At 52.5% G+C, this 13,383-nt stretch overlaps 1 protein-coding gene across 1 annotated transcript in view; it reads right to left on the reverse strand.

Moving 5' to 3' along the window:
• Window positions 1–2,357: 2,357 nt before the first annotated feature.
• Window positions 2,358–13,383, reverse strand: part of LOC147086827 (uncharacterized) — a 36,120-nt gene continuing 25,094 nt past the window's right edge. The window contains exon 3 of the mRNA XM_085979010.1: window positions 2,358–12,728. Within this exon, the coding sequence (XP_085835136.1) occupies window positions 12,701–12,728 (28 nt within the window). The 3' untranslated portion in view covers window positions 2,358–12,700. The remainder of the gene's footprint in view (window positions 12,729–13,383) is intronic.

Raw genomic sequence — 13,383 nt, forward strand, 5'->3', positions numbered from 1 at the left:
AAAAGGGAATTGGATAAGAACCTGAAGGAAAAAAAATTGCAGGGCTACGGGGAAACGGCGGGGGAGTGGGACTAGCTGAAATGCTCTTGCAGAGAGCCGACACGGGCTCGACGGGCCAAATGGCCTCCTTCTGTGCTGTAACCATTCTATGATTCTATCACACTCCTGAACTGTGACTGACAGCAGAGTTTCGGGTACCCGGGAGTGAGTTACTGGCTGGAATCTAATCGAGGGGTTCGGGGGGTTTATACATAGAACAACAGATACCCGGGAGTGAGATACAGGCTGGAATCTAATCGAGGGGTTCGGGGGGTTTATATATAGAATAACAGATACCCGGGAGTGAGTTACAGGCTGGAATCTAATCGAGGGGTTCAGGGGGTTTATATATAGAATAACAGATACCCGGGAGTGAGTTACAGGCTGGAATCTAATCGAGGGGTTCGGGGGGTTTATACATAGAACAACAGATACCCGGGAGTGAGTTACTGGCTGGAATCTAATCAAGGTGTTCGGGGGGTTTATATATAGAATAACAGATACCCGGGAGTGAGTTACAGGCTGGAATCTAATCGAGGGGTTCGGGGGGTTTATATATAGAATAACAGATACCCGGGAGTGAATTACAGGCTGGAATCTAATCGAGGGGTTCGGGGGGTTTATATATAGAATAACAGATACCCGGGAGTGAGATACAGGCTGGAATCTAATCGAGGGGTTCGGGGGGTTTATATATAGAACAACAGATACCCGGGAGTGAGATACAGGCTGGAATCTAATCGAGGGGTTCGGGGGGGTTTATACATAGAACAACAGATACCCGGGAGTGAGTTACTGGCTGGAATCTAATCAAGGTGTTCGGGGGGTTTATATATAGAATAACAGATACCCGGGAGTGAGATACAGGCTGGAATCTAATCGAGGGGTTCGGGGGGTTTATATATAGAATAACAGATACCCGGGAGTGAGTTACAGGCTGGAATCTAATCGAAGGGTTCGGGGGTTTTATATATAGAATAACAGATACCCGGGAGGGAGTTACAGGCTGGAATCTAATCGAGAGGTTCGGGGGGTTTATATATAGAATAACGGATACCCGGGAGTGAGTTACAGGCTGGAATCTAATCGAGGGGTTCAGGGGGTTTATATATAGAATAACGGATACCCGGGAGTGAGTTACAGGCTGGAATCTAATCGAGAGGTTCGGGGGTTTATATATAGAATAACGGATACCCGGGAGTGAGTTACAGGCTGGTATCTAATCGAAGGGTTCGAGTGGTTTATATATAGAATAACAGATACCCGGGAGTGAGTTACAGGCTGGAATCTAATCGAGGGGTTCGGGGGGTTTATATATAGAATAACGGATACCCGGGAGTGAGTTACAGGCTGGAATCTAATCGAGAGGTTCGGGGGGTTTATATATAGAATAACAGATACCCGGGAGTGAGTTACAGGCTGGAATCTAATCGAGAGGTTCGGGGGGTTTATATATAGAATAACAGATACCCGGGAGTGAGTTACAGGCTGGAATCTAATCGAGGGGTTCGGTGGGGTTTATATATAGAATAACAGATACCCGGGAGTGAGTTACAGGCTGGAATCTAATCGAGGGGTTCGGGGGTTTTATATATAGAATAACAGATACCCGGGAGTGAGTTACAGGCTGGAATCTAATCGGGGGGTTCGGGGGGTTTATATATAGAATAACAGATACCCGGGAGTGAGTTACAGGCTGGAATCTAATCGAGGGCTTCGGGGGGGTTTATATATAAAATAACAGATACCCGGGAGTGAGTTACAGGCTGGAATCTAATCGAGGGGTTCGGGGGGTTTATATATAGAATAACGGATACCCGGGAGTGAGTTACAGGCTGGAATCTAATCGAGGGGTTCGGGGGGTTTATATATAGAATAACGGATACCTGGGAGTGAGTTACAGGCTGGAATCTAATCGCGGGGTTCGGGGGGTTTATATATAGAATAACGGATACCCGGGAGTGAGTTACAGGCTGGTATCTAATCGAGGGGTTCGGGGGGTTTATATATAGAATAACGGATACCCGGGAGTGAGTTACAGGCTGGAATCTAATCGAGGGGTTCGAGGGGTTTATATATAGAATAACGGATACCCGGGAGTGAGTTACAGGCTGGAATCTAATCGAGGGGTTCAGGGGGGTTTATATATAGAATAACAGATCCCCGGGAGTGAGTTACAGGCTGGAATCTAATCGAGGGGTTCGGGGGGTTTATATATAGAATAACGGATACCCGGGAGTGAGTTACAGGCTGGAATCTAATCGAGGGGTTCAGGGGGGTTTATATATAGAATAACAGATAGGTGGAGAATCACAACAGCCAGTTTGCAGTGCAGGCTTTAATAGATTTTAATAGAGCTCCATGTAAGATATCTAATACTGCATTAGACTGTTTCATGTACAAACACAATTTCATTTTACCGAGCATGAATAACCATTTTCCACTGAACGTGAGATATACAGAACTTTCAAAAAGAATGGGGGTGGGGAGATAAATGATGATAATTAGTGTTAATTTTTGTACACGTTCTTCCCCTTTTTCCCATTAAGACGTGCAACATTTCTTTCCGCACCCACCACTAAACGTTTCGCTAGTGCGCGCGCCCGTCCGGGAACTCCACGGACGCACCTACAGTCCGCACGTCGCCGTTAAGTGGGGGCTGGGGGTGGGGGTGTCGACAGCGCAGGCTGGGGGCTTGGCAGGGCCGGCCAGCCTCCCAACTGCAAGTGGGATTGGCGTAGGACGGTCAAGGTAGGGAACTGTCTTTTCCGGCCTTGTTTATTGTGGAGGTTGGTGGGCGAGAGCGTCAATAGAAGGAACGTGTGCTCATCGATAACACGCGGTCTGTGTGATCTCTTGGGCTGCGTTCCTGGTATTGGCAGGACCAGACAGATTCCTGGGATGGCAGGACTGTCGTATGAGGAGAGATTGGGTCGCCTAGGCCTGTATTCACTAGAGTTTAGAAGAATGAGAGGGGATCGCATTGAAACGTATAAAATTCTGACTGGGCTAGACAGACTGGATGCAGGGAGGATGTTTCCCCTGGCTGGGGGGGGGTCTAGAACGAGGGGTCACAGTCTCGGGATACGGGGTAGGACATTTAGGACTGAGATGAGGAGAAATGTCTTCACTCAGAGGGTGGTGAACCTATGGAATTCTCTACCACAGAAAGCTGTGGAGGCCAAGTCACTGAATCTATTTAAGAAGGAGATAGATAGATTTCCAGACACAAAAGGCATCAAGGGGTATGGGGAGAGAGTGGGAATATGGTATTGAGATAGAGGATCAGCCATGATCATATAGAATGGCGGAGCAGGCTTGAAGGGCCGAATGGCCTACTCCTGCTCCTATTTTTCTATGCTTCCATCGCCCGATGAAGGATCGGAGAGGAATTTTTCCAAAGTCTTTCTTTCCCCCTTATTGGCCCCGTGATTTTTTCCTCTTTTTTTGCCTCGGGAGCTTACATGGCCGTGAGAGCAGGTAGGGGGAAGGGAAGAGGTGTTGAGTTGCGATGGTCCGACTACCATGGTGTGGGTGGGGGGGGGGGGGGACAGGCTCGATGGACCAGCTGGTCTTTTACTCTTTTACTGCCCTCAGTTACGTATGTCCGTAACTCCTTCCCACTAGACGAACGAGACGACAGCGAGACTATTTTTTCTCTGGAGGGGGGGGGTGCAGGGGGGCAGGGGGGTTCCCGTTTGAGTTGAGGCTGGCCGGCGCCAAGGCCCGTCCACGTGGCCGCTCGACAGGTTTTATTCCGTTCCCGTCACGCCGATGCGTCGCCCGGCAGAGAGACACGACGGGCCGGAATGCACAGCAATCACCATTCAATGTACAGGGGGTAAGTAAGTCCGCGAGCGTCCACAATACAATCGTTGCAAGGAAAGACAGCTTTACAGAATTGCATACAGTCCACAGCTACTTTCTAGAATAATATTTACAATCGAGGGGTTGGGGCTGGAATGTCTGTCTCGCTCAGATTTACAATGCGCAGCAGATAGATGGACATGGGTTGGAGGAAATAGTCTCAAGTAAACCACATTGGGTATGAACGTTCCCTTCTCTTGAGCGAGCTGGGTTGGCTGGGATGGTTAGATGATCAGGACCATGGGTTGTCTAAGCTGGTGCATGTTCCCCATTATTGATACTCAGTCGCGCTTAAAATGCTTTAGGCATCGATGGATTACCTTTAAAAGGTCAGGACAGGGTCTTAGACTGGCCCGTGAGATAGAGAGGGACGCTATGATTCAGATTGTCCCCAGGCAGCTTTCAATATCGCTTCACCTTTGACCCTTGTCAGGAGGCTATCTTGACCTCCTGCTTCTACGTGTGAATGGGGTAAATTCACCCCGGTCCCTCTTTGGTAACCCCCCACCCCCTCCCCCAATATCTTTTGAGGTTGTCTTCTTTTGACCTCAATCAAAGCCATTCAGGCAAAGGCACCAAAGTGATAAGAGGTGGTTCAGAACTGACCATTCGATGGGGGGGGGTGGGGGAAATGAGCCAATGAGATATTTAGGAGCCCAAAGCAACTGGAATGAGGCAGGATTCTGGCAGGCACAAGGGAATCAGAGGCTGATGGACAAATTGGGTTGGGCTGGGCTGGGTAGATTGTGTTCTGCTGGGCAGGATTAGGTTCTATTGGGTTGGATTGGGTTCTATTGGGTTGGATTGGGTTCTGCTGGGCTGGATTGGGTTCTGCTGGGCTGGATTGAGTTTTATTGGGCTGGATTGAGTTCTGTTGGGCTGGATTGGGTTCTGCTGGGCTGGATTGGGTTCTGCTGGGCTGGATTGAGTTCTATTGGGCTGGATTGAGTTCTATTGGGCTGGATTGGGTTCTATTGGGCTGGATTGGGTTCCGCCGGGCTGGATTGGGTTCTGCTGGGCTGGATTGAGTTTTATTGGGCTGGATTGAGTTCTGTTGGGCTAGATTGAGTTCTATTGGGCTGGATTGAGTTCTATTGGGCTGGATTGGGTTCCGCCGGGCTGGATTGGGTTCCGCCGGGCTGGATTGGGTTCCGCCGGGCTGGATTGGGTTCCGCCGGGCTGGATTGGGTTCCGCCGGGCTGGATTGGGTTCTGCCGGGCTGGATTGGGTTCTGTTGGGTTCTATTGGGTTGGATTGCGTTCTGCTGGGCTGGATTGGGTTCTGCTGGGCTGGATTGGGTTCTGCTGGGCTGGATTGGGTTCTGCTGGGTTGGATTGGGTTCTGCTGGGCTGGATTGGGTTCTGTTGGGTTGGATTGGGTTCTGCTGGGCTGGATTGAGTTCTGTTGGCTTGGATTGGGTTCTGCTGGGCTGGATTGAGTTCTGCTGGGCTGGATTGGGTTCTGCTGGGCTGGATTGGGTTCTGCTGGGCTGGATTGGGTTCTGCTGGGTTGGATTGGGTTCTGCTGGGCTGGATTGGGTTCTGTTGGGTTGGATTGGGTTCTGCTGGGCTGGATTGAGTTCTGTTGGCTTGGATTGGGTTCTGCTGGGCTGGATTGAGTTCTGCTGGGCTGGATTGAGTTCTGCTGGGCTGGATTGGGTTCTGCTGGGCTGGATTGGGTTCTGCTGGGCTGGATTGGGTTCTGCTGGGCTGGATTGAGTTCTGCTGGGCTGGATTGGGTTTTGCTGGGCTGGATTGGGTTCTGTTGGGTTGGATTGGGTTCTGTTGGGTTGGATTGGGTTCTGCTGGGTTGGATTGGGTTCTGCCGGGTTGGATTGGGTTCTGCCGGGCTGGATTGGGTTCTGCCGGGCTGGATTGGGTTCTGCTGGGCTGGATTGGATTAGCTAGGACTTGATTAAGCTGTTGCATTGGGTAATGCTGGGTTGGCCTGGGTATTGGTGAGTTAGTTTCAATTGGCTGTTCTGGGTTACATTGGCATTGGTTGGTTGGGTGGAGTTACACTGGGCTGGGCTCTCTTTTACACACAGAATTTCAATTTTTAATCTCAATATCCTCTCCTTGTGACTTGCTCATTAAGGTGAGCGTTGCAAGTGCTAAAATAAACAGGGCAAAACCGCCGTTAAAATGGCGGACCAGAGGAATTTCATGTGTTAATATCACCAACCGGTAATGTCTGGGGAATTAACGGGTTTAAGGTTGTGAAGAGGATTGACAAAACAATAGAGATTCAAATCCCAGGAAATGCAAGTTAAAAAGGAGGGAGTTCAAGGTAAGAAGGGAAACCGGGGTAACTTTTTCAGCCAATGGGAATCCGTGTTGCAGAATAAGTTACCAGGGAAGGACATGGAAGTAATGGTGTAAATGAGGTCAAGAGACAAATAGATGTGTTCCCGGAGAGAGGGGGAGGAGGGATGTGGTGAGAACATGGGTTGGTGGGATTGAGGGATGTGGTGAGAACATGGGTTGGTGGGATTGAGGGATGTGGTGAGATCATGGGTAGGTGGGATTGAGGGATGTGGTGAGATCATGGGTTGGTGGGATTGAGGGATGTGGTGAGATCATGGGTTGGTGGGATTGAGGGATGTGGTGAGAACATGGGTTGGTGGGATTGAGGGATGTGGTGAGATCATGGGTAGGTGGGATTGAGGGATGTGGTGAGATCATGGGTTGGTGGGATTGAGGGATGTGCTGAGATCATGGGTTGATGGGATTGAGGGATGTGGTGAGATCTTGGGTTGGTGGGATTGATGGATGTAGTGAGGTCATGGGTTGGTGGGATTGAGGGATGTGGTGAGGTCATGGGTTGGTGGGATTGATGGATGTGGTGAGGTCATGGGTTGGTGGGATTGAGGGATGTGGTAAGGTCATGGGTTGGTGGGATTGAGGGACGTGGTGAGGTCATGGGTTGGTGGGATTGAGGGATGTGGTGAGGTCATGGGTTGGTGGGATTGAGGGATGTAGTGAGGTCATGGGTTGGTGGGATTGAGGGACGTGGTGAGGTCATGGGTTGGTGGGATTGAGGGATGTGGTGAGGTCAAGGGTTGATGGGATTGAGGGATGTGGTGAGGTCATGGGTTGGTGGGATTGAGGGATGTGGTGAGGTCATGGGTTGGTGGGATTGAGGGATGTGGTGAGATCATGGGTTGGTGGGATTGAGGGATGTAGTGAGGTCATGGGTTGGTGGGATTGAGGGATATGCTGAGGTCATGGGTTGGTGGGATTGAGGGATGTGGTGAGGTCATGGGTTGGTGGGATTGAGGGATGTGGTGAGATCATGGGTTGGTGGGATTGAGGGATGTAGTGAGGTCATGGGTTGGTGGGATTGAGGGATGTGGTGAGGTCATGGGTTGGTGGGATTGAGGGATGTGGTGAGATCATGGGTTGGTGGGATTGAGGGATGTGGTGAGGTCATGGGTTGGTGGGATTGAGGGATGTGGTGAGGTCATGGGTTGGTGGGATTGAGGGATGTGGTGAGATCATGGGTTGGTGGGATTGAGGGATGTGGTGAGGTCATGGGTTGGTGGGATTGAGGGATGTGGTGAGATCATGGGTTGGTGGGATTGAGGGATGTAGTGAGGTCATGGGTTGGTGGGATTGAGGGATGTAGTGAGGTCATGGGTTGGTGGGATTGAGGGATGTGGTGAGGTCATGGGTTGGTGGGATTGATGGACGTGGTGAGATCATGGGTAGGTGGGATTGAGGGATGTAGTGAGATCATGGGTTGGTGGGATTGAGGGATGTGGTGAGGTCATGGGTTGGTGGGATTGAGGGATGTGGTGAGGTCATGGGTTGGTGGGATTGAGGGATGTGGTGAGATCATGGGTTGGTGGGATTGAGGGATGTGGTGAGATCATGGGTTGGTGGGATTGAGGGATGTGGTGAGATCATGGGTTGGTGGGATTGAGGGATGTGGTGAGATCATGGGTTGGTGGGATTGAGGGATGTAGTGAGGTCATGGGTTGGTGGGATTGAGGGATGTGGTGAGATCATGGGTTGGTGGGATTGAGGGATGTAGTGAGGTCATGGGTTGGTGGGATTGAGGGATGTGGTGAGGTCATGGGTTGGTGGGATTGAGGGATGTAGTGAGGTCATGGGTTGGTGGGATTGAGGGATGTAGTGAGATCATGGGTTGGTGGGATTGAGGGATGTGGTGAGATCATGGGTTGGTGGGATTGAGGGATGTAGTGAGGTCATGGGTTGGTGGGATTGAGGGATGTGGTGAGATCATGGGTTGGTGGGATTGAGGGATGTAGTGAGGTCATGGGTTGGTGGGATTGAGGGATGTGGTGAGATCATGGGTTGGTGGGATTGAGGGATGTAGTGAGTCATGGGTTGGTGGGATTGAGGGATGTGGTGAGATCATGGGTTGGTGGGATTGAGGGATGTGGTGAGATCATGGGTTGGTGGGATTGAGGGATGTGGTGAGGTCATGGGTTGGTGGGATTGAGGGATGTAGTGAGATCATGGGTTGGTGGGATTGAGGGATGTGGTGAGGTCATGGGTTGGTGGGATTGAGGGATGTGGTGAGGGGGGGGGCAGGATTGGGATCAATCAAAAAGGGACGGGCTAAACCCGTCACCGTCACCAAGGTTCCATGCAATGTGGATGGTCCCTATTTGACATCCATTCCAGCCCCAATAACAGTGCCAGCTTTGGAAGGAATATAGGCAGAGACTGCACAAGGGGGCACTTACCACAGGGGTTCCAAGGGACACTTAACTACTATATAAGGCAGTGTGCATAGAATTACAACAACTACAGTCGACAAGAAGGCTAGAGCCTCAGTATAGATACACACAGTACTACTCCAGAGATACTATGAGGCGCAGTGTCCCAGAAGCTGGCAAAGGGGCAGAGATTTTGTCCTCTGTATCTGGCTTTGTCCTCCTGATCCATTGAACAGCTATCAGAAGCTGACTAGAACTTGGTTCCGATCGGTTTCTTGGGAAGAACTCCGAGCCTTTCCTCTCCTGTTCCTCCTAAGGTCCGAATCCTGCCCTTTCCTACCCACTCTCCCTCCTCTCTTGCATCTTGCCCGCGTCCGGAATCGGGAATCGTCACACCGTCTCCCACTCGGACTCGCTCTTTCCCTTCGAAACTGTGGGACTCCTCCCCTCCCTTTCCTCTTGCGCTCTGCGGGGCATGCAAGCCCGGAGCTTGGCAGCAGTTGACCGCTAGTTAACCTCCACCCCGGCAGCGGTCCCTCTGCTGGTGGCCTCGGGCAATGCAAAGGGTTAACTTTTACCACTCCGCACTGGCGGGAAATCAGGGTCCAGCTTGGGCCGATACACCACTGGGAAATGAATTGTACCGCGGGTGGGTGCAAGGTAAAGCTTCCGTCACAGGGCCCAGCAATGGCCACTTACAGTCCAAACTTCAGAAGACCGACCCAGATGTTCCAAAGGCCTCCATGGTCAGTTTATGGGGGAGGTGGGAAGAGGGTTGAGCCTCTGCCCAATGGGAGCTGTGTTTGAGACCGACCCCCAGTCCCTGAATGGCCGCTGAAGAGAGAGACAGTGAGGACTCGAAACTCAAGGCCCAGAGTTGAGATTCAATTCTTGGAGCTTCTGTTAAATCGCACTGCGCCGTGCTTGTATCGTCCGCCATTTTGGGCAACCGAAGGCGGCCATTTTAGCAACTTGCTAGTTGCAAGATGGTTGTCGGAGCTCCCTTGAGCAAGTGCCCACCAGGAGCAGGCTCGCCGCACTTCACCGGCGCTATGGTTCACTGGCTGCTAAGGGTCATCTTTGGGAGAGAGTGTCTGAAGGGGCAGTTATTGCTGAGAGCTTAAACTAACCTTAAAATTAAAGCCAGGCCGTTCAGGGGTGATGTCGGGACGCACCTCTTCACATGAAGGGTGGTGGAAATCCGGAACGCTCTTCTACAAAAAGTTGTCGAGGCTGAGTGGTGGGGGGGTCAATTGAAAATGTCAAAACTGAGATCGATAAGACTTCTGTCGGGTAAGGGTATTAAGGGTTACGGAACCAAGGCGGGTGGATGGAGTTAAGACACAGATCGGCCGTGATCTAATTGAATGGCGGAGCAGGCTCGAGGGAGCTGAATGGCCTCCTCCTGTTCCTAATGTAACAGGCTCGAGGGGGCTGAACGGCCTCCTCCTGTTGTTAATGTAACAGGCTCGAGGGAGCTGAATGGCCTCCTCCTGTTCCTAATGTAACAGGCTCGAGGGGGCTGAATGGCCTCCTCCTGTTCCTAATGTAACAGGCTCGAGGGGGCTGAATGGCCTCCTCCTGTTCCTAATGTAACAGGCTCGAGGGGGCTGAATGGCCTCCTCCTGTTCCTAATGTAACAGGCTCGAGGGGGCTGAATGGTCTCCTCCAGTTCCTAATGTAACAGGCTCGAGGGGGCTGAATGGCCTCCTCCTGTTCCTAATGTAACAGGCTCGAGGGGGCTGAATGGCCTCCTCCTGTTCCTAATGTAACAGGCTCGAGAGGGCTGAATGGCCTCCTCCTGTTGTTAATGTAACAGGCCCAAGGGGGCTGAACGGCCTCCTCCTCTTGTTAATGTAACAGGCCCGAGGGGGCTGAACGGCCTCCTCTTGTTCCTAATGTAACAGGCTCGAGGGGGCTGAACGGCCTCCTCCTGTTGTTAATGTAACAGGCCCGAGGGGGCTGAACGGCCTCCTCCTGTTCCTAATGTAACAGGCTCGAGGGGGCTGAATGGCCTCCTCCTGTTCCTAATGTAACAGGCTCGAGGGGGCTGAACGGCCTCCTCCTGTTGTTAATGTAACAGGCCCGAGGGGGCTGAACGGCCTCCTCCTGTTCCTAATGTAACAGGCTCGAGGGGCTGAACGGCCTCCTCCTGTTGTTAATGTAACAGGCCCGAGGGGGCTGAACGGCCTCCTCCTGTTCCTAATGTAACAGGCTCGAGGGGGCTGAATGGCCTCCTCCTGTTGTTAATGTAACAGGCTCGAGGGGGCTGAACGGCCTCCTCCTGTTGTTAATGTAACAGGCTCGAGGGGGCCGAACGGCCTCCTCCTGTTCCTAATGTAACAGGCTCGAGGGGGCTGAACGGCCTCCTCCTGTTGTTAATGTAACAGGCCCGAGGGGGCTGAACGGCCTCCTCCTGTTCCTAATGTAACAGGCTCAAGGGGGCTGAATGGCCTCCTCCTGTTCCTAATGTAACAGGCTCGAGGGGGCTGAACGGCCTCCTCCTGTTGTTAATGTAACAGGCTCGAGGGGGCTGAACGGCCTCCTCCTGTTGTTAATGTAACAGGCTTGAGGGGGCTGAACGGCCTCCTCCTGTTCCTATCTCCTCGGGGAGCGAGTCGCCTCTCAGTTTCTGGTAGTGGACGGATAAATGAGCCAGTTTCTCGCGCCCCCCGCCGCCCCCCCCATCCCGTTCGTTTCCGGCCAGCTTCTGGAACACCGACAGTCGACGTCATTACATTCACAGTGATATTCTGTTCAATTACTTTGACCGATTTACGATACGGAACCAACGGATGATGCGTTACAGGGTGTATTTACAATCCACAGTTGACCAAATCAGGGGAGGGAGTGGGGGGGGTGGTGAGAATAAAAAAAGAATCTCCCTCGGAGCTCCGGTAAACCCCCACCCACAGCCCCCCTCAGAAGGGTCAGCAAATCAGGGCCACCTCAAGGCTTCGTTCTCGAGGAGGCCTTTGTCGTGCTTGGCGGCCATTGGCTCCAGCAGGGTTTCCAGCGATGGTGTCTCTAACACCAGGGCCTCCCGTGGGCCTGCTCGGTCTCCAAGCAACCCAGGGGCCTACTTGACTGATGTCATCACCAATTAGGAGATAGCACGCGCCCGCCCCCCCCCACCCCACTTCTTAAAGGGGACGCAACCGATAAAACTGTAACTTTAAACAAAAATTTCAAGGAAACTTAAATCAAATTCCAATTTGAGGGGGCGATGACGCACTCCAGTCCCCTCTGGTGCCCACCGCTCTGATTTGTTTTTCTAACGGGTCCCGTCAGGGAGAGCCGGGCCATTCGAGCCGCTTGGGCCTCGTGGGGGAGTGGGCTTTCTGTGGACAGAGTTCACCGGAATCCAAGGAGATTATTTTTCATAGATATAGCGATATACATATATATATATATATAAAACAAGGTGGCATAAAGCAATGATACAAGCTGTTCTTTGTCTCTCTCTCTCTCTCTCGTACACTATTGCCGGGGAAGTCACTCTTTGCTGCAAAGAATGGCGAGACAGTTTGTACGGATTGTTTCTTAGCAACGGTTGGCGCTGTTGCTCAGCGATCTGGAGGTTGGATGAGGAGAGGAGAGGAGGAAGGAGAGAGAGGAGGAAAAGGGAGAGAATGAAGAAGAGAGAGAGAGAGAGAAGGAAGCAATGCACAGAGAAAGAACAGGCAGCGATGGAGAAAGAGGAAGAGATAGGGAGAGGGACGTTGAGCGAGAGGGGGACAGAGGGAAGGAGGGAGGGAGAGAGGGGGAGGGACGTTGAGAGGGGGACAGAGGGAGAGAAGGATGGAGGGAGGGGGAGGGACGTTGAGAGAGAGGGACAGGGAAGGAGAGAAGGATGGAGGGGGAGAGGGGTGGGATGTTGAGAGAGGGGGACAGAGGGAAGGAGAGAATGATGGAGGGAAGGAGGGGGAAGGACATTGAGAGAGAGGGATAGACGGGAGAGAAGGAGGGAGAGATAAAGAGGGAGGGAGGAGGAGGGAGGGTAGAAGGGAGGGATGGAGTGAGAGAGAGGAGCTCTCTCAGTCAGAGAAGAGGCTAGCGAAGGACTTCCTCAGGTTGCGGATGGTTTCAGCCTTCACCTCATCGTGACTAAGGCTTGTACGAGGCAGCAATGTTTCTGGAATGTTGAATGTATTGGTCAGAGACTGTGACTTGCTGGAGAATAATACAAAAGGATCACTATTAGACACGTGAGGCAACTCCAAGATGTCTTTGCTTCGTACCACACACGAGCTCCAGTCCGGTGAGAGCGGGGAGGGAGGGACGTTCAATTAAATATGGCATCTTATAGGGGCACAGTCCTTGTCCAGTCAGCATGGCAAGGGAGGATGTCATTGTCTCTCCCTCTTGCAGCCGTGCCTCAGTGAGTCTCACTCTCGCCCATGAGTCAGAAGGTCATGGGTTTGCACTGTGGGAGGGGCGGTACTGAGGGAGCACCGCACTGTGGGAGGGGCGGTACTGAGGGAGCACCGCACTGTGGGAGGGGCGGTACTGAGGGAGCGCTGTACTGTCGGAGGGGCGGTACCGAGGGAGCACCGTACTGTGGGAGGGGCGGTACTGAGGGAGCACCGCACTGTCGGAGGGGCGGTACTGAGGGAGCGCCGCACTGTCGGAGGGGCGGTACTGAGGGAGCACCGCACTGTGGGAGGGGCGGTACTGAGGGGGCGCCGCACTGTCGGAGGGGCAGTACTGAGGGAGCACCGCACTGTCGGAGGGGCGGTACTGAGGGAGCGCCGCACTGTCGGAGGGGCGGTACTGAGGGAGCGCCGCAC

Source organism: Somniosus microcephalus, unplaced genomic scaffold (genome assembly GCF_052327205.1).
Source record: "Somniosus microcephalus isolate GS21.2 unplaced genomic scaffold, FLI_Smic_1.0 unresolved_chr7, whole genome shotgun sequence".
NCBI lineage: Eukaryota > Metazoa > Chordata > Chondrichthyes > Squaliformes > Somniosidae > Somniosus > Somniosus microcephalus.